General features: G+C 41.7%; 1 protein-coding gene across 1 annotated transcript in view; it reads left to right on the top strand.

Annotated features, from left to right (window-relative positions):
* The window catches only part of PLXNC1 (plexin C1), a 62,020-nt gene that overhangs the window by 12,458 nt on the left and 26,335 nt on the right, over positions 1–23,227 (top strand). Inside the window, 10 exon segments of the mRNA XM_033162650.1 lie at positions 5,968–6,096; positions 7,318–7,452; positions 10,298–10,398; positions 11,434–11,548; positions 12,625–12,772; positions 14,661–14,736; positions 16,888–16,975; positions 17,087–17,149; positions 21,101–21,237; positions 21,730–21,909. Coding sequence (XP_033018541.1) covers positions 5,968–6,096; positions 7,318–7,452; positions 10,298–10,398; positions 11,434–11,548; positions 12,625–12,772; positions 14,661–14,736; positions 16,888–16,975; positions 17,087–17,149; positions 21,101–21,237; positions 21,730–21,909 — 1,172 coding nt within the window.

Here is a 23,227-nt window from a genome sequence, read left to right as displayed (position 1 = left end):
GCCCAAGGGAGACCTGTTGGTGAAGTTGCTCTCTTGATAGGACAATTAGGGGAGGCAGAGAGAGAAAATGTCGCTAAACCCCGCGCCCGAATAGCACAGGAGAAGGGAAAATCAGGGACTGATAAGAAGTCCTTCACCAGGACAGATAAAACATCCTCCACCCCTAAGGTGACGAGGAAGCAGATGTTTTTGGAATTATTGGAAGCAGGGGTTCGCAAGGAAGATATAGATGGCATTCCCACTGCAGAAATGTACAACTTGTGGAAGCAAAAATGTGCAGGGAAAATTAAAAAGGAGGGGACTGGCCCCCGGGTCAGGGGCACGGTTACGCCGACTGCCCCACCCCCGGAGTCACTGTACCCCTCTTTGTCAGAACATAGGTGGGAAATACCCCAACCTACTGGATAGGGGTGTGGCAGGGCTCCAGCGGTGAGGCCAATAAAGACGGCTATCCCTGGGGACCCGCGCCCACACATTCCCTTAACCATTCATTGGTCCAAAGCAAATGTGCAGCGAGTGTTAGCTCTCATGGATACTGGAGCTGAGGTCACTCTGATACATGGTAATCCGGCAAAACATAAGGGAGAGATTGTATATATTAACGCGTATGGGGATGGGGAAGAACTCACCACCCGAGTAAGACTGCGTGTGGCCTTGGGGGATTCGCTCCCCTTTTGGGCAAGAGTCTACATATCCCATGTACCAGAGTACATCATTGGGATAGACCTGTTGCAAGGTCGGGAGTTTTATACCCCGCTAGGAAGATACGTTTTTGGGGTCAGGGCGATCACAGTAGGTAGGGCCAAGTGGACCCCACTCAAGATACCACCACCTGCCAAGCCTGTAAATGTTAAACAATATCGGCTTCCAGGGGGCCATGAAGAAATATCTCGTACAATCCAAGGGCTCCTTGAGGTGGGGATATTAAGGCCGGCTGTATCTCCCTTTAACGCCCCCGTGTGGCCAGTGAAAAAGCCTGACGGTACATGGAGGATGACGGTAGATTATCGTCAACTGAACAAACATGCCCCGCCCCTGGCCGTAGCTGTACCTGATATGGTAACTTTGTTAGAACATATTGAGAAGAACGCCGGGGTGTGGCATGCGGTAATTGACTTAGCAAATGCCTTCTTCTCTATCCCAATTGATGCAGAATCGCAAGATCAGTTTGCTTTTACATGGGAGGGAAGACAGTATACTTTCCAAGTCTTACCGCAAGGGTATCTGCATAGTCCCACCTTATGTCATGGGCTAGTGGCTAGGGACCTGCAGCAGATTACACTGAGCCTAGCCCTGTTTTTAGCCCACTACATTGATGATGTTTTTATCTCGGGACCCACGGAAGAAGATGTGCAGCAAGGGTTAATAACAGTGATTGACTATATGCGGTCCCGAGGGTGGGAGATCAACCCCAAGAAAATTCAGGGCCCTGCTCAGCAGGTACAATTCCTAGGGGTGGTGTGGGCTGGACCAGTGAGGCATATCCCTGAAAAAGTTCTGAATGTAATCGCTACCCTCCAGGCTCCTACGTCCAAAACCGAAGCCCAGCGGCTGGTAGGACTGATGGGGTACTGGAGACAGCATATACCACATCTAGCCCAGATACTAAGACCCGTGTATAACGTGACACGAAAGAAGGCTCAGTTTGAATGGGGGGAGCTGCAGGAGAAAGCTCTGTCTGATGCCAAAGCGGCCGTGGCAGCTGCTATGCCTTTAGGTCCTTACCTTAAAGGGCAACCATTTGAGTTACAAGTCTCTGCAAATAAGGAAGTTGCAGTCTGGAGCTTGTGGCAGAAAAGCCTGCAGGGGAAGCGCGTCCCCCTAGGATTTTGGTCTCGTAAATTGCCCACGGTTCAGTACACCCCTTTTGAAAAGCAGCTTTTAGCATGCTATTGGGCCTTGGTTGAAACTGCTAGGCTAACTGGATCCGACCCTGTTGTATTACGACCAGCCATTCCTATCATGGCTTGGGTGAATGATGATTCTACCAGTCCCAGGGTAGGGAGAGCTCAACAATCTTCCCTTATAAAGTGGAAGTGGTATATTGCAGAAGAGCTAGACCTGGTTCTCATGGGGTGAGCGCACTGCAGGAGCAAGTGTTGGCTGTGACTCCTACAGGGGAAGAAATCCAAGAAATTCCTAGCTTAGAACTTAAAGATCCCCCAGCACAGGAAGCTCCCCCGTATGAGCAGGTTACTCATGACGAAGTCTGGTTCACCGATGGCTCCGCCCGTTACCAGGGAAATGAGCGAGTCTGGCGTGCCGCCGCTTTAAATCCTCGAAAACAAATTACTCTGACCAGAGGAGGAAAAGGGAAGTCCAGCCAATATGCTGAGTTAATGGCTGTATTAATGGTCATGGAACATGCAATTGAGCAAGGAGGGGATGTTGTATATATCTATACTGATTCTTGGGCTGTGTTTAAAGGGCTGACTGTATGGTTTCCAAAGTGGAAACAGGATGGCTTTTGCATCCACAACCGACCATTGTGGGGGCAGGACCTCTGGATAAAACTGGATCAAATGCTCTCAAAAGTACAAATGCACATTGGACATGTAGATGGACATACAACAGGGACACCTGTTGCCCTGTACAATCAGGCTGCTGATCGGTTAGCAAGAGTACGGACAGCTACTCCAGAAGACGAAGAAGAGGAGTTATTGGTATTAGCACGCTGGGCGCATGTCAAGGCAGGGCATCTGGGGGCCAAAGCCACCAAAGAATGGGCCATCAAGAGAGGCATTCCATGTTCAGTGAGTGCCGCTGCCACAGTGGTTGCTAATTGTCAAGTGTGCTCCCAGGTGAGACAGATGCCTCTGTCTAAGACACCCATGGGAAAATTACATCGGGGAAGTGGTCCTGGGCAAATATGGCAGATTGATTATATAGGACCCTTACCCAAATGTGGACGTTGGCAGTATGCATTAACCATGGTAGACACCTTTTCAGGGTATCTTTTGACTTACCCCTGCGCACGAGCGAACCAGCAGAACACCATAAAGGGGTTGGAGATGTTAATACGGAGGTATGGAGCGCCCCTTCAGGTACAGAGTGACAATGGGAGTCATTTTGCAGGGGGAGAGGTAAAAGATTGGGCAAATGAATGGAATATCCAGTGGATATATCATATTCCTCACCACCCACAGGCTTCTGGGTTGGTAGAACGGCTAAATGGGTTACTGAAGCAAAAGCTTAAACAGTTGACCCCCACCCATACCCTGAAGGGGTGGGGTAAAGTTCTAGATCAGGCTGAATTTGAACTAAATAGCCGTCCAATATGCGCTGGCCAAACACCATTGCAACGAATGATAAGTTTGCCAGCGCCAGCACCAGTGGAGCACCTAAAGGTCTGGAGACTCCAACCTTATGGCCAGCCACCCCTCCGAGCGACGCCCGATAGTGCTGGGGCTGACCTCATAACCCCTAAGGATGTGGTGGTACCAGCCGGAGGGCAGGTACTAGTACCCTTGGGGATTGGGGTCACCGTTCCCCATGGAACCTATGGGCGCATCGCACCTCGATCCAGCCTAGCCTTAAAAGGCTTGCAGGTTTTAGGAGGGGTGGTGGACGCCGACTACCAAGGAGAAGTAAAGGTGCTCCTCCATAATGTCAGCACTCAAGATGCATCTCTGCTAACAGGACAACGAATAGCGCAACTCATTTGCGAGCGTATCAGTGTACCCGATATTCAGGAAGCACCAGGTCCACCTCCATCTACTGTCAGGAGGAGAGGAGAGTTTGGATCTACAGATACCACTCTCACCTCTGGACAGAAGGTATGGGTGGTATACCCCGATCAGCCAAACAGACCTGGAGAGATTGTTAGTAAGGGACCTGGGGCCACCTACTGGGTGCTTCTGGCAAATGCTACTGCACCCATATGTTTAGATGCAGCCAAGCTGAAGCGGCGAGAATAATGACTCTCCTATTTCTTTGTAATACGCCATAATAATTTTCTTATTATATGCTTCTAGGACACCATGAATTGGTGGTGGTGGGTAATAGTCTGCCTCTGTGCGCACATCTATGGTCAATCGAATCCTCCTGAGTTGAACACGACTACGCTGCTGCTGTGTGAACAACCAGCTCTGTCTCAAAGGCGATGGCTCCCCGGCATCCATGGCAGATGTATGAATGTGACTGGACAGGGGACATGGATGATGTCTGCCAAATAACTGAACTTCTCCATCCCATGGACATATGATAATTTTACGCTGTCATGGTCCATCACATGGAATACAACGGATAACGCAGGGGAGTTGGCGGGATAAAGATTCCAGAGGACAGATTGAGGGGGGATCATATAGATAGTCATGAGTATAGTTTTTTCTTTGTAAATTTGATTAGAGGAATGATGTTAAAAATTAAACATGAGGGAGCAGAGTTAGTGCGAGTGATGCGAGATGTTGGGGATCTCACTGTGCATCATTGGTGGGACATATTCTCCGGATGGAGTCCCACCATGACCAATATTTTGAACCTGGCCTTGCATCCGGTTATCATTGTTTTGGTGATTATATGTATTTCCATGATCTTCACTTGTTTTTTGTTTGTTAAAATTAAGCAACTGTATGCAAAGGTGCAACCTATGTGGACTATACTCAATCAAATGACACCGAGGATGAAAAGGAAATAGGATATGTTAAGGGGTGGAGTGTAGTGGAAACTCGCGGAAGATCTTTGTAATCACGAGGAGTCAGGTTACATGTCCTATTCCCTTTTCCTCCTCTTATTAGCAAAGTAAGGTTGCTTGTGAGGAGGATGCAATTAGTCGAGAACACCTTCAGCTGCCAATGACCTTGGCCAAGCCACACTCAGGTGCCTGATTCCCTGACCATTCGGGAATGGTGCCTGATAGCCAGGTGAAAACAATCAAACTTAAGTCAGCTATATAGGCAAGGGAATGGAGGGGACAGATTGGGGCTTCGCCACAGACTAGGTCTTGGGTGCTGTGGGGTTTCTGGTGTGAGGGATCTCTCCCGCTGCTCTCTTGAAGCCCCGGGCGGCAGAAGAGGAGGAGATTTGTGTTTGGGCGTTGGTCAGGTACGCTACGTTTGTCTGATTGTATCTAGAAAATTAAAGCATACTTTTTTGTGTTCTTCTTCCATCTGTGTGTTTTATTGGATCCAGATTCAAAAAAAGGAGAACCCTGCCCCTTGGCAGAACAGCGGGGTATAAACAAACAAAAAATTATTTATTCCTCCTTGTGTTACACTCTTTCCTGTAGCTTCCAACATGTAATCTTTAGCTAGGTTCATAGTACATAAGGACTAAAGAACATGATGCTGTGGTTGTACAGTTGTTGTTGTTGTTGTTCAGTCGTTCAGTTGTGTCTGACTCTTAATGACCCCATGGACCAGAGCACGCCAGGCATGCCTATCTTTAACTGCCTCCCGCAGTTTGGCCATACTCATGCTAGTCGCTTCGCAGTTAGGAACAGCTAAACTCATGACTGATGAGAAGTTTGCCAGAAGGCATAGCTGTTATCTGTATGAATGCTTCCAGTGTTCAAGTAATACATGCTGTTTGTTTCCTGGTTTTTCTCTGGTCTCCTGATTCATACTCTGCTTTAAAACACGGCATTTACACCTAAGATTACTTAGTTGGTCTCTAAGGTGCTACTGGAAAGAATTTTTTATTTTGTTTTGACTATGGCAGACCAAAACTGGAAGCTTCCAAACTTCACTTTAGGGCCGTATTGGGGTGGGGGTGGTCACGTTGAGTTCAGGAGAAGGCTAGGGTCATTCTCGTAATACTAAACTGTGGTCTAGCATTGTATCTAAACCGACCCATAAGTTGCCAAAGCTTTGCAATAATACTGTGTGGAGTCCTGCTTGAAGTGCAACGCTACCTCCCATAAATAAGCTTTCAGGAGCAAGTTATAGTCAAGGTAGCTTGAAAATAATAAGTTGCATACTTGATAAAATGATGTATACTCATGTTTTGCTTCTGTATTTGATTTTTCAGGACAAGATAGCTTGGCCAATCAACAATGCAACTTTGCTGAGCCACTCTGATTTGGTGTCAGTTTATGCCACTGTGGTTCTGAACAAGATTGTTTTGTTTTTGGGAACAAGAAATGGACAGTTGCTGAAAGTACGTGGCTTATGGTTTGTTTCATGGTTTATTTGATGAATCATTGTGGTTGCATTAGTTGTTAGAAGCCGCTTGGCATTTTGCATGTAAAAGTACTAGATAGTTGCTATATTGGCAAATACAGTCGTACCTTGGTTTTTGAACAGCTTAGTTCTCGAACGTTTTGACTCCCAAACATTGCAAACCCGGAAGTGACTGTTCCGGTTTGCAAACTATTTGTGGAAGCCGAACGTCCTGCCGGGCTTCCACGGCTTCCGATTGGCTGCAGGAGCTTCCTGCAGCCAATCGGAAGCTGTGCTTTGGTTTTCGAACGTTTTGGAAGTTGAACGGGCTTCTGGAACAGATTCTGTTCGACTTCCAAGGTACGACTGTAACTTCTCTTCTTGTATAATATTTGAAAGATGGTTCCTTCTCTCCCCCCCCCCCCGAGTCCAGTGGCTTTCTACATAATTAAACAATGCCTTCTCCCCAACAAAAATACATGCTGGCCTTTATTCAACTTTTCCTTGGATTGGTTTTCAGTGAAATAACTTAAATAATGTAATTTCAAAATAAGTTTTTTAGGCTGTTTAGTTTATCTAGCTTTTTGAAAAGCTTTTATTGCTGTCACCTTACACTGTTTTATTGTATGTATTTATTTATTGCTTATTAGCCCAAATAAACAAAGCAGCTAAGGAATCAAACATGAGGAGAAATGCAGTCCAGACATTCTGCTTCCAACACATTACCTGTACACAGTTGAGACCGCTCCATGAGTTTGAGGATGAATGTCTAAAGTGGGAAGCTCTTCTATTCATGGAGGCTGCCTGTATGATTTTAAAACCCTGTGCAATCAAGGTTTTAAACTGCAATTTTAAAGAATAGCTGACCAAATTGAAAACATACAAATGATGATCATTAGTCACTGAATATGCATTCAAAATAGGTCCTTGTATCTTTCTGAGATAATAGTAAAAGAACATGTTCTCTTTCCAGGTAAGAGTATTTGTTAGATTATCCATGCAGTTTGCTTCTTATCTGTTCATTTGAGGTTCTGCTTGCACAGTGGGACTTTTGCTTCCCCCTCCTCCACCCAAACATGTCCCCCCCCCGCAACAAAAAAATCTGTTCCCAGTTGCTGATGATGGGGAAGAATAGAGGAACCATAGTGTATTCAAATAGGGCAGATAAATTGGCCCATGATAACATGATAGTGATTATTTTTGTTTCCTGTGCTTTTAGGTGATTCTTGATGAAAACATGAAACCAAATTGCCCAGACATTTTATATGAAATTGAAGAAGAAACACCAATTTTTCACAAACTTGAACTTGACCCTGTGAATAAAGATTACATCTATCTACCATCTGGTAACAAGGTGAGCTAAGAGCGGCAGTCAGCACAAATAGTACTTACTTCTGAAGTTGGCTTTCAGTCATCTGGCAAAGTCCTTGTTAACTGAAGTCCAGCAACCTACTTTACTTTTGGGTTGTAGAACAGGACCCTGAATATGAGTAGGTGTGATTTCTAGACAACAGAGATTCTAAACTATGCAACTGATTTGATTAGTTCTATGTAACTTTAGAGATTAGCTATCACATCATTTTCTTAGTGTTTGCAGTTGCGTAACTGACTTACATTGTCTTACGTGAGTGCAGAGACTTTTTCGAACTGAGTTGATGGAAACAAGAGAAAACTTGGGTGTCATCAGCTTGCTGATGGCATCAAAGTACATACCTTCATATGATCTCTCTCTCAGCATCTCTCATTTATCCATTGAATTCAGGAAGCACTGGTAAGCCCTTGTGAGGAATGTTTGGATGGATGATGAGTAATCACCACACATGAGATTTCCTTCTTACAAGAGAACTCCTTTCATTCTCTATTCAGATTAGGGCATTAATGCATACATGGCTCACTGTTGCATGTGCTTGTTCGGCTACCTTTATCCACACAGGTGCTTTCAATTTTAATGGCTCCAAAAACTATCTCCTCCTTTCTTGTGCACATTAGTGGGTGGTACTTGATAGGATGCATGTTGGTGCACTATGTGGTGTTGTCTCCTTCCCTCAAATATTATTACTTCCCTGAGGTCCATTGTGGATATGTGTGCAGTTATTTGCTTGCCTGTGTATGCACTTTTTAAAAAAGTACAAATCTGGAATATAAGTTTTTTCAAAATTGTGCAAAAGCACAGTAATTTTTAAATACAGTGTAATACTCCAAGCCAGATAAGATTCATATGAAAGACTCCAACTTCCTTTCCTACCTTTTCCTTTGCCATCTACGTGTAAGGGCAATTTATATATTTTAACACAGCTTCTCTGTGAAAAACAGCTGGGTTAAAAATAAAAATACCATGAACATGTCTTTGGGGCTGATGGAAACAAAATGGAAGAAGTAAATGTGGCAATAGAAACCATCCAGTGAAATGTCACCACACATGTTAAAAGCAACGATGCTTGCCACATAATAAGCTTCAGAGGATCCACATTTTTGTACAATGGTACCTCGGGTTACAGACGCTTCAGGTTACAGACTCTGGTAACCCAGAAATAGTACCTCGGGTTAAGAACTTTGCTGCAGGATGAGAACAGAAATCGCGTGGCAGCAGCGGGAGGCCTCATTAGCTAAAGTGGTACCTCAGGTTAAGAACAGTTTCAGGTTAAGAACAGACCTCCAGAACGAATTAAGTTCTTAACCCGAGGTACCACTGTATTGCATTTTCTTCTCCTATTGGATTATCCACAGATTGGCAAATATTATATCGCCACCAGCTGTCTCCTCATAGTCAAGAAAAGTGATTGGTTGTAGAGAAGGTTTCTTCATGAGCAAAGGACTACTCCGGTGTAGCATCCTCCTCAGGAGAAGGACTCTGCAGAGGTGTTTTGAGAGGCTGCAGCTGGGCCTGGGGTGGGATTCTGGTGCCTCTGGTTTAAGAGCCTCAGTGCAAGGCTGAGAGAACTGCTGGAACAGTGGCTTGCTAACCAACACTGTTTCTTGTATCTGATCCTGACCATCTGCTTACCTGGACCTTGGGTTGCCCCTCAACTCTGTTAAAATCACTGCTTGTCTGGAATTGGACCTTGGATTGGCCATGGAATTTGCAGCTCTCTGTCTGCAATAGCCATGGTTATCTGGAAGGCTACTTGCAGCCTGGGACCCAGCTAGAACAAGACAGAAAATAAACTTAATTTAGCAAGGGGAGGTGCAGGCTGCCACTTGGATGAGGAGGATGCTGTATAATAATAATAATAATAATAATAATAATAATAATAATAATAATGAAATTTTATTTATACCCCGCCCTTCCCAATTTAAAAACTGGTCTCAGGGCAGCTAACAACAAATATAAAACATTGATTAAAAAGAACTTTAAAAACAGCTTAAAGACAGCATAAAATACAACATAAATGTAGCATCCATGTCAATAAAATTCAAAAAAATCAGGGTCATTTTTTTTTGGGGGGGGGGGAACCCAGTTCAGTAAACATCAAGTGATCGCCAGGGCTAACTGGCCAAGTTGGTCCTGCTAGGGCCAGCAAGGAGACCAGGGAAGAATTTAAATGTGGGGTCACAGAAGGGTTTCTTCATAGCAAAAGGGAAGGGGAAAGGGAATGGAGGATCAGGCTAATTCAGTATAATTGAAATTGAAGGCCAGGCGGAATAGCTCTGTCTTACAGGGCCTGCGGAAGGAGATCAAGTCCTACAGGGCCCTAGTCTCGTGGGACAGAGCATTCTACCAGGTCGGAGCCCTGGCCCTGGTGGAGGATAATCTGGCTTCTTTAGGGCCCGGAACCCTTAAGCTGTTATTATTCATGGACCTTAGGGTCCTCTGCGGGACATACCAGGAAAGGCGGTCCCATAAGTACGAGGGTCCTAGGCTGCATACTATGTACACAGCAAAAGTGAGAGACGGAGAGAAGCAGCTTCAAATCCACATTAAACTCCAGAGTAGAAGAGCCCACAATGGCATTGCCAAGAACACACTTTAGCGTCAAAGATTTGCAGCAGGATTTAATAGGATTAATAGTGGAGTGCAGTTGCCCATAGCAATCTCCAGCCAGGCAGAAATGGTTATGAGAGACCACACTCCTTCCAGACCAAAAGCCACGTCAACAGGTGGGCAGAAAGTTGGTGGTTTTTAAGTGCTGAAGGGGAACCATTTTTGAAAAGGTTTACTAGAAACATGCAAGAGTGATTTTCCCCCCTTTATATTTTAGATCTGGAGAACAAAGGTTGCCAATTGTAGCAAGTATGTTTCCTGTAAAGAATGTTTAACTGCCATGGACCCCCACTGTGGATGGTGTTACTCATATAACAAGTAGGTATTTTTGCTTCTTAGGCTCATATGAATAAATGCTTCATTATTGGTATTTTTTTTCATTCTTGATACCTTGATGCTGTATCCACAGTTGTTTTTACAAAGCCATCTTTGATCAGTTTAAGTCTGCAGTGACAATGACACTTGCTAATAATATTAATATAAAGGCAACTCAAGCTTCTCTCCTAACATTCCCAGGAAATTTGTGTTAGTATTCTAACTGGGCTAAGACAGAACCATAACTTTGTAATTCTAAACAACAACAAGACCATAGCATTTATTTATTTGCTTTAAAATTATCTTTTTACAAAGTTTTTGAGCAAAAAAGAGCGATAAGACACAATAGTGACAAGCCAGTAGCTGAGCAGTAAATAAGAAATTAGTGTTTTAGCAATTAAAGCTAGCACGCAGTAAGACTCTTCTTAAAAGGACACCTATAATTGTGGTTATAATTATAGTTAGCAGGTAGGAGATATTTGGATAGTTGTATTTTTTAATTTGAAATTTGAGAAATACCATAATGATATATTCTCGTAAGATTGAAAAAGTCATAGAGTGGTCCCAAGGCAAATAATGTAAATAAATGTTCTTTAACACTGACTCTCCAAAACTTATATTTACTCTTGGATCCGTGGTTTTGAGGGACAATGGCATCACAAGCCATGAGAAAGAATCAAGGGATGTGACTGGTTTTTTGTGGTTTTAAAGACAGAAATGAAGCAACAATAAAGCGAGAAAATCTGATTGGGTTAATCAGTTCTATCTCCCGGAAATTTGCATAGCTAGCGAACAGGGTGGAACAACTTGATTGAAAGGAAATGATGGAATAGATTTTCATTGTTTGATGTATCTTTTTTAAAGCTAAATACCTGGAACATGATTTCTCAGCCTATTAAGAGCTGAGAAGGCACTTTAGAAATGTTCAGTTAACGTGGCCACAGTTTGGCTAGGAGATACAAATAATGCAGATTTTTGTATATAATTGAAAGTGATTTCGCTCCTTCTCTCATGCATATATTTGGGATTTTTTTTCAGCTGCACTTTAAAAGGGGAATGCCCAGTTTCAAATAACGTAATGAACTGGGCAAGCATTCCATATGGAACAGATAAATGCCTGAAAATCTACACATCTAAGCATTACAGAGGTGAGGTATGTTAAACATCATTTTCATTTCATTTATTGTATAACTGCACTACTTAATACATCGTTTTTACAAATGAGAGAACTTAACCTGGCAGTGCTGAGCTCTCTCAGTACTCTGGTCTGACTGAAACATAATAGTCCAATCCTATGCTGCTTATACCTTTCTCCTGGTGTAACAATGGGGTTCTTTGTGGGTGAACCTGGGTAAACAAAACCCTGTTTTTATGTACACAAAAGCCTGTATCTGGCCCAAGCTTCCATGTTGGGCATCCTCTTCAAACCATCTCTGTAGACAAGCAGTTCACCCTACTTAATGAATCCAATGTATTTGGCATACTGGCAGAATCCCAGCCTCCCATACTTGCAGATCACACTGTGTCAGTTTGCATGCACGCAGTAGGATTGGGACCCCTAACCGAACTTCCTTGGGTGGCTTCAGTTGTGTGGTGCCTTGCACAAAAGGAAAGGCCAAGCTACGAAGGTGCAGGTGAATCCTTGTTAGAGCAATGTTGTTGTATTCTGATACTCCCCACTTTCTGCTTGGAATGGTTTTAGATCATGTTGCTATAATGTGAAGAGGTTAATGGTTCCCTCATGCTGGATATGGATTCCTGTAACCATGCTCTACCTCTGAGGGGTAGCACTGATGTGGAAAGAATACGGACATACTTTAAAACAGGATTTGTTAATCTCTTGAAGTACACTCACATGTCCGGGTGGACAGTCTGCCTGAATCGTTGATCACTGCAGTGTGTAGGGAAAGTAGAGAGAAGCCAGGTTCACCCAGTGGGACAAAAAAGAAACGCACGCTATTCTGGCTTCTGTTGGTAGTATTCATGGCTTCCCAGTAGGAATCATTGGGTGTGATGAATGGAGTTGGGCAGATTGCAGCAGCTCCTACTATTCAGCCAATTAAAAGTTGGCGGTATATTTTCAATTGTTTATTGCCATTCACTTTTTATCTAATCTTTAAGTAGCCTATCAACATTTGCCCTGAGAGTTTATCTCTGATTCTCTTAGAAGTTCCTCCAGACTATCATCTAAGAGGTGAAGAAATCTTATCAATGTTCTTATTCCTTTAGATTTCTGTAACTGCAGTTGGAAATTCTGAAGGGCCATTCTCTTGCAAAGTGATAGATGTGAATACCAAAAAAATTCTTTGTGAGAATGTGAAGGAAGACATCATGAACTGTTCTTGTCACCTTAAGGCAGCTGATCTAGTTGGAAAAGGCAAGTTTTCTTCATATTTTACCTACAACAACTGGCATGTTTTGTTGTATGGAATGTGTGGGGATCTATATGTGGCCTGATTTTTAATTACTGTGCTTGAGGCGAGCAGGGGGAGGATGAAGCCACGTTGGTTCTGAAAGAGGAAGCTTTGAAAGTGTGTTATGGATTGCTGTGTTTGGATGTCGAAAAAAGGAAGAGAGGTTGGCGTAAGCCTGGCTACTATTTTATCGTGTCACACTTGTCAATCTTTTCTTGCGTGTGCGAGATTGGGGAAGATATCTGGCACCAAGATGAATGCCACTTCCTGAAACCAGCCCTGAATCCCAAATCTTGTGTTGACAAGATTAGACTATTTAAACTACATTAGGAAAAAGTTGCTATAGAAGACTGAAGACTAATTGTCATGCAAGAGAAACGTGACCCATGTCGTCAGTTCTTTGGAAATTCATCTTCATTTAAAAGAGCAGCATAAACAGAATAAATAATTAAGTAATACAATTATCTGTGGCATAACCTCTTCATTTATGTCGGCTCTATGCATGGGTATCTGCAGGAAGATAAAGGGGATAGCCTCTTCACCCAGTGAGCCTTAATCAACATATTCCTCGCTTTCATTTTTTAAAAGTAAAAACGTAGTAAGTTTCTGGCATTTTAGAATTGGATGGATGAGTTAGACTGTGCAGGCACTATTCTCCTCATTTGTGAAAAATTTATCTGCTCCTTCAGACACTTTTTATATGATTTGGCATTCCTTTATGACATATTCAGCAGAAAAATTATTTTCAAGATTCCCTTGCCACTAGCATGGCAAATCTGGAACTATAGTTGATGATCTGATGAAGTTGATAGCCTTTACTTGGACTTTGTTATTTTAACTTATGTGCAACTACTCATTCCACATGCCTATTTTATAGTTTTGTTTTTCATCTGGTGTTATAGTTTTTCTTTCTATTTTAAACACATTATAAAATGAAATAATAATCATAAACTTCACAAAGAAGAAAAAAGAAATACTAGCCAATGAAATTTAAGAAAGAAGACCTAACCAATTAGTCAAAGAGAAGGTAAGAGTAAAACACCCATAATCAAAACTCTTGATTTATTGTTAAGCTTCTTCTGTTCGTCTTCCCTGGTAAATAAGTGATTGCTGTTCCGTAGAAAACAATTTGATTATACAAGATTTTAAGGTAGCTGTGATTTGGGACAAGTGTGCCAGCCCAAGAACAAAAGATAACAGCGAAGAAGGAGTTCATGACTTTTCTATCACAGATATAACAATAAAATAACCTTTTATATGAAATGAGTTTGTAATTATTTTAAAAATTACTCTGCTAATGCCCGCACAGATAGTCAATCACTGTTAATAGCTATATTGCAGGGGGCAGGACTATGGCTGAGATAGTATGGGGTACGCCCACCCTACAAAGTAGCCCAGACTTGTTACACCCATTTTGCTGAAAGGAGGGAGGAGGCTGTGTTTTTTAAGTTGTGAGTGAACTGTGAAATTGATTGTAGGAGGAGTACAATTAAGAGCTAAAGGAAGTGAAGGCAGCTAGGCTAAGAACTAAGACTTTCAGCAGTGAGAGGAAGGGAGTTCCCTGGATGCCATGTTTACTCACTGAGAAACAACAGATGGTAGACCTGACATATAGGTTGTTCAGGGACCAAATCTAACTAGGCCTTGCCATTGCAGAGCCACCAGTGCTGCCAGAAATTGTTGACCTGTGCTAGTTATGTTTGTATTTTGGAGTATTTTCTTTTCCCTCCTTGGAAAAATTCCTGGGGACTCCCTTGTATCTACTTTTAAATCAATTGTATCTCAATAACTCATTATATATATGCTTGTACCCAATATATCAAAATGTTTTCTTTTTCTTTTTCTTTCCAGTTGCTCAAGTATTACTCATCTCTAATACACAGACTTTAACAGAAATATTTAAATATGACTGCTCATTAGAGAAAACGTAAGAGATGTTTACATATCTTTTTTATGGGTTGTGGTACAGCTTCTTTAGGGTGCTTCCACATTAGATGTTTCCTCTTGAATTGTCACTCTTCGTTCTCTGTAGTGTTACAGGACATCTACACAGTGCCATCATAAATTTGTTATCTTGTATTCTCCCCAAGGTACTTTCACCTCTTTTGAAACTTTTTTGGGGGGATAATCATTTTTTTTTTGAAGGAACAGAACATAGTGCGGTATCTGTAGATGCATTGCTAAGTTGAAATACGCTTCTGTCTTTTTGAAGGAAAATGGTTGTAGATCAGTGATAGAACACACCCTTTGCATGCAGAAGGTCTCAGCTTCAGTCCCTTATATTTCTAGGTAGGGCTTGGAAAAATCCCTTTTGAAACCCTGGAAAGCCATTGCCAATCAGTGTAGGACCAACCTTCCCCACCAGATGTTTTGTGTGGTGACCACAGGCCATATTGAGTGGGGTTGATGGCAGCTGAAGCTGAACATCTGCACAGCACCAGATTGGAGAAGACTGGTGTAGACAATGCCGGTGATCATTCAGGGATCCGAGACTATTCCCAGGTCTCTAATCTTCAGTACATTTTTAGTAATGTTATTTTTTTTTAGTCAAAATAACACCTTCACCCATATTTTGTGTAATTACACTGACATGAAAAAGCTATATAGTGCAAAATGTTAAATAGATTAAAAAGGATCACACTGTTTTTCTGGTTGGTGCCATTTCAGTTAGCTTAAAAATTATTAGCACAGTAGCAGTTAAGGAAGGGGAAGCGCTATTTGGTAAACATGAAAACCTCTCTCTCTCTCTCTCTCTTTGTGTGTTTTGAAAATAAACATCGTGCTAAAAGGGTATAGCTGCATATGACACAAAAAAGTATGGATGATGTATAACAGGATGTACATTTTTTGTAAAGTGTGAGACTATCTGAAGTGTCTTGCCATTCTGCATGAAGGGTAGAGGAAGTGCAATCTCTATATAACACTTGTCAGTCTGAAAGCAACCTTAGCAATTAATAAGCCTTATGGGTAGGCTTGTTGTTTTGCTTGGAGCTATTATTAGCACATAGTACTTGGCCCATGATTCATTCTTTTGCTGAAGCATCACTTTAGATCTCAGCTCTGTTTCCCTGCACTCATAGCGCTAGGAGCCAACCTCCAGATAGTGATGAAAAAGAGCCACTGTGGATTCTGTTGTGCATTAACTCTATCCAAGCTACTGTGTGCTTCACACAGAAGCATATTTTCCAGAATTGAGAAGATGGTGAGTAGGGGGCAAGGAAGGTCCAACATGAAGGCTTGCTTTCCTAGTTAATTAGTGCAATAAGACTTGCCACTCATGATTCCTTTTGTGTTAACTAAAGGGTTGTTGGAACAGATCCACAACCTCTAGCCCAGGCTTTCTCAACCTCGGCCCTCCAGATGTTTTTGGCCTACAACTCCCACAATCCCTAGCTAGCAGGACCAGTGGTCAGGGATGATGGGAATTGTAGTCTCAAAACATCTGGAGGGCCGAGGTTGAGGAAGCCTGCTCTAGCCCCAAGGCAAAACCCTTTCAATGGATTTACAGTTTTACATCATAGGGATGGTGGAAGTTTAAAAGGAATGGATAGTGAGATTTTTTGCACCACCTTCTTAGCATATGACCTTTACTTCAGATGGTATGAGCCATCTACTTTTGCCAGCAGTTGAAGCAACACTATAGAAATGAACCACTTCACTTGCCATGTTCAGAGGCAGCACAGCACTGATTTCGGTCACTCAAAATCAACAGCAGAGGAGGACTGTTGTCTCCATGCGATGATTTTGGGTTTCCCAGGGGCATTTGGTTGGTCACTTTGAGAGGCAGAGTGCAATGGTCTTTTCATCTAATCCAGCAGAGGTATCATTATGGAGCATTGCTTTCCCATGCCTAATACGACAGAGGTGCCCTTGAAGTTCTTCTGCTGATCCAAATTGAGGGCCAGTGTTCTGAATTACTGAGGCCACTATACGAAAAGCCTTAGCTTGAGTAGAGCTAAATAAATATTTATGACATGTGAGCACCCTGGGCAAGAACTAGAATTATATACTGATGCACCTTCTCTGCTGGATCTCACCAATCCTTGCAGTTCTGTAAACTATTATTTTATATTGCTAGATGTTCAGAATGTTTGTCTCATGCTGGTTGCACCTGGTCTACTAGAAAGAACAAATGCGTCTCCTCTACCATGACTTGTACACAAAAGGTAATTTTTCTTGTATTGAATTTAAATCACTATATGGAAAGCTTTATATTTGATGAATAGTGTTTTTTTTAAAAAAAAATATTCTAAGGAATTACTTTCAATTTTTTTCAGGTTGACTGTGATTCAATTCCTACCAGTGCTTCAGATGGGAAAGATATTTCACAGAGGCCAGAGGTCAGCAGATATTCTGAAACTGATAAGTTATAGCACAATTGATTGCGGGCCCCGGGGGGGGGGGTTCACCCATGTGTTAACACTATATCCCCTTCTTCCTATAATGTATCCAGCTCACTGTCAATCATATGCTGTTTTCACTGATGGCAGTACCACTTGCACTACTACCAAATGTGAAGGAGGCAGAAGACTAAAAGGACACAGTGAAAAATAGGGGCAAGCATTGCAGGGTGGTGGTTGGCAATTGGACACACTAATTCCCCCTTCAATACAGGACCTTTATGAGCTCCTGTAGACCTTTCCCAAGTCCAAGCTCAGGAGAATTGCACTGGCTTTTTTAGTCTCTCTTGCTTATGGTATGAAATGCTTTGCTTAACTCATAAGACTAGTAGCAGTAGCAACAATGCTAGTAAAATATCATGGGATGTTTGTGTTGCCTTTGGTTTCCTCTGCTGAAATATAGATAGTTGAGGTGTGTGTGTGTGTGGGTGTGTCACATTTTCTGCTTTTACCCTTTGTATTCATGTGAATTTGTGCTATAATGAATAGCAATGCTGTGTTTGGGTCAGATACCGTGACACTATAAGAAATCAGTAGTTGCCATTTAATATACTGTAATTAGTGGAAGGATTTCATTTCACAGAGTTATCCTCTGGGTTGAATTCTAATCCTGTTGGATCACTTTTCTCCAAATCTAGCTAGCAAATGGCTTGATCAAGCTTAAAAAACAATACAGAACTGAATACATACATACTGCTGCAATTATCTGCTGTATGTGTTTTCCTCTTCAGTGATCTGGGATGATATATACTTAAGAACAAAAAACAGTCAAAATGTAGTTTTGATTTTCTGTGTAACTGTGTTTTCCGTTAATCTTTATTGGATAGCACAGGTGTTGTCCAAAGAGCACACTGTTGTTTGAGGGAAGAACTACATTGCAATATGCTAGTGAGTTGACTATATTATTAGTACTGAATAGCATAAATTAAGTTTTGCAATTGCAATTGCCTATTTTTAGGCAATCAAACTCTGTGAATCACCATAGTTTCAATCTGACTTAAACATGTTATTATTGAACGTGTCTATTTCCTTGTTCTTTCCTGTGTTAGACTGATAAGCCATTATGCATTAGATGGTGCTGAAACTGAAGAAGCAAATGTTGTATTGGGTGGAGTGAATTAAAACTGATCTGCTTGTTTTAAGAAATGGGGGGGACGGACGGACTGGAGGGTTTAATTAACTAATCTCTGAGCTGGGTGGTAAGATTTCCACCACAGGAACAAGGAAGGGGGGCTGTTGAGTATGTTGAGTATGGGAGACTCACTGAAAATGGTTCCCCTCCCTAGTTTGCTGGCAGAAGACTTATCAACTGCTTGCCTCACCCCCCTTGGTACTCCCATAGTACTTCAGGTTTCTAGTGAATATGGTGGCATATTCTATTTTTCTAAGTGTTGCTGCCTGACCAGGCATGGCAGCAGCCAGCCAGCAAGGCACTGCCCATCAGGTGGCGGCCTCTGATTGGCCCATTTGAAGCTAGCCTTCTGGAGGGAAGTCCCACCCTGTGATCCTGCTGGCCAGGGGAATTGCCAAATGGCCAGCAAGCACCCGTGATCTCGTTGCTGGGGATTGTGGCAGAGAGTGAGGGGCCGCAACTGCCACCTACCTGGGAAAGGGCTGAGCAGCCATTTACTACCATACCACTTCGTTTTAAGTATAATTCAGCATCTTTAGTTCTCTTTCATACCAAAATAACAATGAGGTCAACGAAGTTTTCCTATAGGCCTGTGCATTCCCAGTAAAATTGTTTACTTTTTAAAACTTCTCTCCCCTCTACTGTTTATAGAGCACTGTGCATTTTAAATTCTTCTGTTTCAAACCTAAATTGTTTTGTGGAATTGGGTGGGACTTGCAGTTCAGGAAACAGAAGTCCAAAGCCATCAGTGTTCATATATGAGTACAGTGGTGCTCCGCTAGACGAAAATAATTCGTTCTACGAATCTTTTCGTCTAGGTGTTTTTTCGTCTAGCGAAGCGGCAATGTAAACTGTGGTTTTCGCTAGACGAAAAAAAAAAACAACGAAAAAAATCGTCTTGCGAGGCAGCCCCATAGACTTTTACGTCTTGTGGGGCAGGCTCCCGCTAGACGAATGCCTTCGTCTAGCGAGTTTTTCGTCTAGCGAGGCATTCGTCTAGCGGGGCACCACTGTAGTTCCCTGCCTAGAGGAGCCGCCGAGGGTGGCTGGGGAAGCCCAGCCAGATGGGCAGTTTACAAATAATAAATTATTATTATTATTACTTACAAAAGAATATTGTAATATTTAGTTTGCTGTTTTGCTAATTCTTATGAAAACCCAACATATACGGCAGTTTTAATGTTTGTGTGTGTGTGTGTGTGTGTGAGAGAGAGAGAGATGCATATTGATAGACACATATCAGATTGGACTTCCTGTTGGTAGCTTTAGCTTTTCAGCAGCAAATGCAATTCAGCCACTAACATCAAGCTTAGTTGCTGTTGCTGAGTCCTTCTGAAATATAGATGAAATATTTGGATTAAAAGACACATGAAGGAAGAAACAAAGAAACAAACTAATAATTTATAAACTTTTTGTGTCGTTCGAAAGAGGGCTCATGCAACTTAGAAACATTAATTATAGATATTGCTATGAAAGATTGCTACATTGTATCCAAGTATACCATTAAATTCGTGCTATGATTTGTGCAGTGCCTATATTATTCTCATTGTGACTTTATTCCAATGCTATTTTGTGGGTATGAGTGTTTTCATGTTCTCATGGAAATCTCTGTCTTTTAGGATTTCCCACTCTGTTTAATGGAGGGATCAGAGTCTCCTTTTAATTTCTTGGGTTCTTTGGGTTTTTTTTAGTGTATGTGTGTGTACACTCTGGGTGAATGGCAGTACTTCTGAAACTCTGTGGAATGTAGGTTCACAGATAGATATAGATGTGGAATGTGTTTTAATAAACATTTCCAAATTATTGTTGCGCTTTGGATTTTTAGCACCAACACATAAGTAATGCTAGCTATATGCAACCCAAAGCTTGCCAGTCATACACAGTCCTCTTCTTCTCTCTGGAATAAGTTCTCCTGCCCATCTTTTGCTTGCCTTAGGTGTGTTTTATCATTACACCTACATTGTCACTATCCGGGTTATTCAGGTTCATGGGAACTCTGGTTGGCATTAACTACGGTGCATATATGACAATAAACCTTATAAGGCCGTCAAGGGATGAAGGGAAATTCATGGGTTACCAAGGCTAGCTCCTTGACCACAGTTTGTAGGGGCAATAATTTATTTTAGCTAGCTTATACACCAGTTTATATTTCACACAAAAAAATCTTAAGCCGTTTACAAATTCCAACAGAAAGCAATAAATATAAAAAAATACAAATTCCATATTCAAAACAATACTACCAACACCATAAAAACAATTCCACATTTTAATTAGCATAATTAAATGTAAACGTAAATAAGAACCACAAAAGCAAATCATATACAAAAAACATCCAAATGCAGCATAATGACATGTCACCATTAAAAGATCTCAAATAATATTATAAAAAGCACATAATACAATCACCGAAAATCATTAACCTACACATTCACACTGCCCAATTCTAATATAAACATGTAGCCCCCATATGTGCAATCACCCAACAGTCTTCTTGTACCCATTATTTCATCCCATCCATTCCTCCCTATCTATCATTTGGGGCAATACAGACTTATGTCTCCACCAGCCATAGACGGTTGTGGATTTGGTTTTGCCCTTCTACCTTTTGTTTTTATATTCCATCCTGAAGAATATGAAAACTAATGGAAAGTACAGAGCATGGAACAACACTTAATATCTACCCATTAACAAGAAGGGTACAAGTTGTTTATAAGTGCATGACTGGATACTGAAATCTTGCTTTACTTTGTTTCCAACAGCCGATGCACATTACTTCCATTGAACCAATGTGGATATCAACATTAGGCAGCAGTGAAGTACTAGTCAGAGGAGAAAACTTTTCAAATGAAGATGTTTTGATGGAAATGACTGGAACCAGTAGCTGCAAATCAGAGGAGTGAGTAAAAATACAATCAATTGTTTTATCTTTGAAGGTAACACGCACCTGTACCGCATAGAGATTTATCCTGGAAATGTTTGGACTGGTGATTAAACTATATAATCAAGATGGAGCCTTTTAGCTGTGTGATTTAGACTTGCTTATTCATACTGTGCTAATGTGCTCTTTTGTCACATTAGTTCTTTTGTCACATTAGTGTCCTCCTATTCCTTGGTAGATAGTCTAATCTCTATTTCCCACCCCCCACTAGATTACTTCTATATTTATTTTTCAATTTTCCAGATCTGTGAATGGAATTAAAAGCAACATTCATTCTTAAGATGCTTTCTTCCTCTTCTAAATCACATTACAATATGAATTTTGATTGAATCCTTGGGCTCTGCATGTTGTTAATTTTGAGTTCCAATGAGAGTTGGCTTGCAAACTGCTTTAAAATTAAATAGCATTTGGGTTTGGGGAGAATTTGAGAGATGTTCTTCTTCTTTTCAGAATATTTGTCACCAAAGTGTTAAATCGCACACACATGAAATTCTGTTTACCACCAAGTCGCAAAGAAGCCAAGAGCATATGTATAAAGAAAATTGGCTTTCCGTGTTCACTTCCTGTGACACTGTATTATGTCTCTCTCCCCACATGTACTGGAATATTTCCAAATGTCACCTGGAAGAGGTAATCTTAAATTCTTTTACTTCTTATAAAAAGTAGTACATTGAATAATGTGAAATATTAACTTAGTATCATAACAGACCTTATTGTCACTTGTAGATCCTTCAGTTTTATAGGGTGTGGCTGGGCATTGAGATCAGCTGTTCATGGTGCCATATCAACACATCCATCAGCTCAGCATTCATTCATTCATTCATTTACATTTGTATACTGCCCTGTACTTGTAGATCTCAGGATGGTTCATAACATAAAATTACAATTAAAAAAAAACCAAAATACATAAAATAAAAACATAAAATAAAAACATAAAATAAAACTTCTATTCTTATTTTTCAATTTTCCACATCTGTGACTGCAATTAAAGCAACGTTCATTCTTAAGATGCTTTCTTCCTCTTCTAAATCACATTTTAAAAAGGCATTAGATGTCAGCCAGCCAAAGGCCAAGTTAAAGTGGCCCAGCTGCACCCTTATCAGGACAGGGATGGACTAACTGCTCTGTTAACCTCTAGGTTAGATTACTGCAGTAGGTAGGGCTGCCTCTGTAGTTTGGAAAATTCAGCTAGTACAGAATTCAGCAGCTAGGTTACTCACTGAGGCAAGGCAGTTTGAGCATATTACATCAATCCTGGTCCGATTGCACTGGCTACCAATTAATTTCTGAGCCCAATTCAAAGTGCTGGTGCTATAAACCCTTAAATGGCTCAGGACTGCAATACCTCAAGGACCGCAGCTTCCAGCCATCACCCCTCTATTATTATCCATTCTGGGTCACCCAGCCACTGTTACAGTGTCCATTTTCTTGGCAGATCAAGATGAACAGGTGACAGCAAAAGTTACAAGGTTTTTAACCGGGGCAATTAGAATAAGATCCATTATTTGACTATTGATCCAAACCCCCAAATGTACTGTATTTTTCGCTCCATAAGACGCACCTGAATATAAGACGCACCTAGTTCTTAGAGGAGGAAAGGGGGAAAGCCCCGTTTTTTTGAGGATCAGCTCACACTTGTGCAGCTTCTTTTGCAAAGGGGAAAGCCCTGTTTTTTTGAGGATCAGCTCACAGTTGTGCAGCTTCTTTTGCAAAGGGGAAAAAGCTCGTGGGGGTTCAATTCACAGTTCTGCAGCTTCTTTAGGAAAGGAAAGGGAGCCGTTTCTACAGTTTTCAGACAGATAATCTAATCAGCCAGTCACATGTCGCTGGGGAAACAAACAGCCTCCGTCTGCAGAGCATTCAACAATGGAGGCCTGGGCAACGGGGTGGGGTGGAAAGGGAGCCTTATCTCTCTCCCGATCGCTTGCTGATCAGCTGTTCAGCGGCT

The sequence above is a fragment of the Lacerta agilis genome, chromosome 10 (genome assembly GCF_009819535.1).
Source record: "Lacerta agilis isolate rLacAgi1 chromosome 10, rLacAgi1.pri, whole genome shotgun sequence".
In the NCBI taxonomy this organism is placed as follows: Eukaryota; Metazoa; Chordata; class Lepidosauria; order Squamata; family Lacertidae; genus Lacerta; species Lacerta agilis.
Note: the sequence above shows the minus strand (reverse complement) of the source record. Positions and strands in the feature narration are given on the sequence as shown.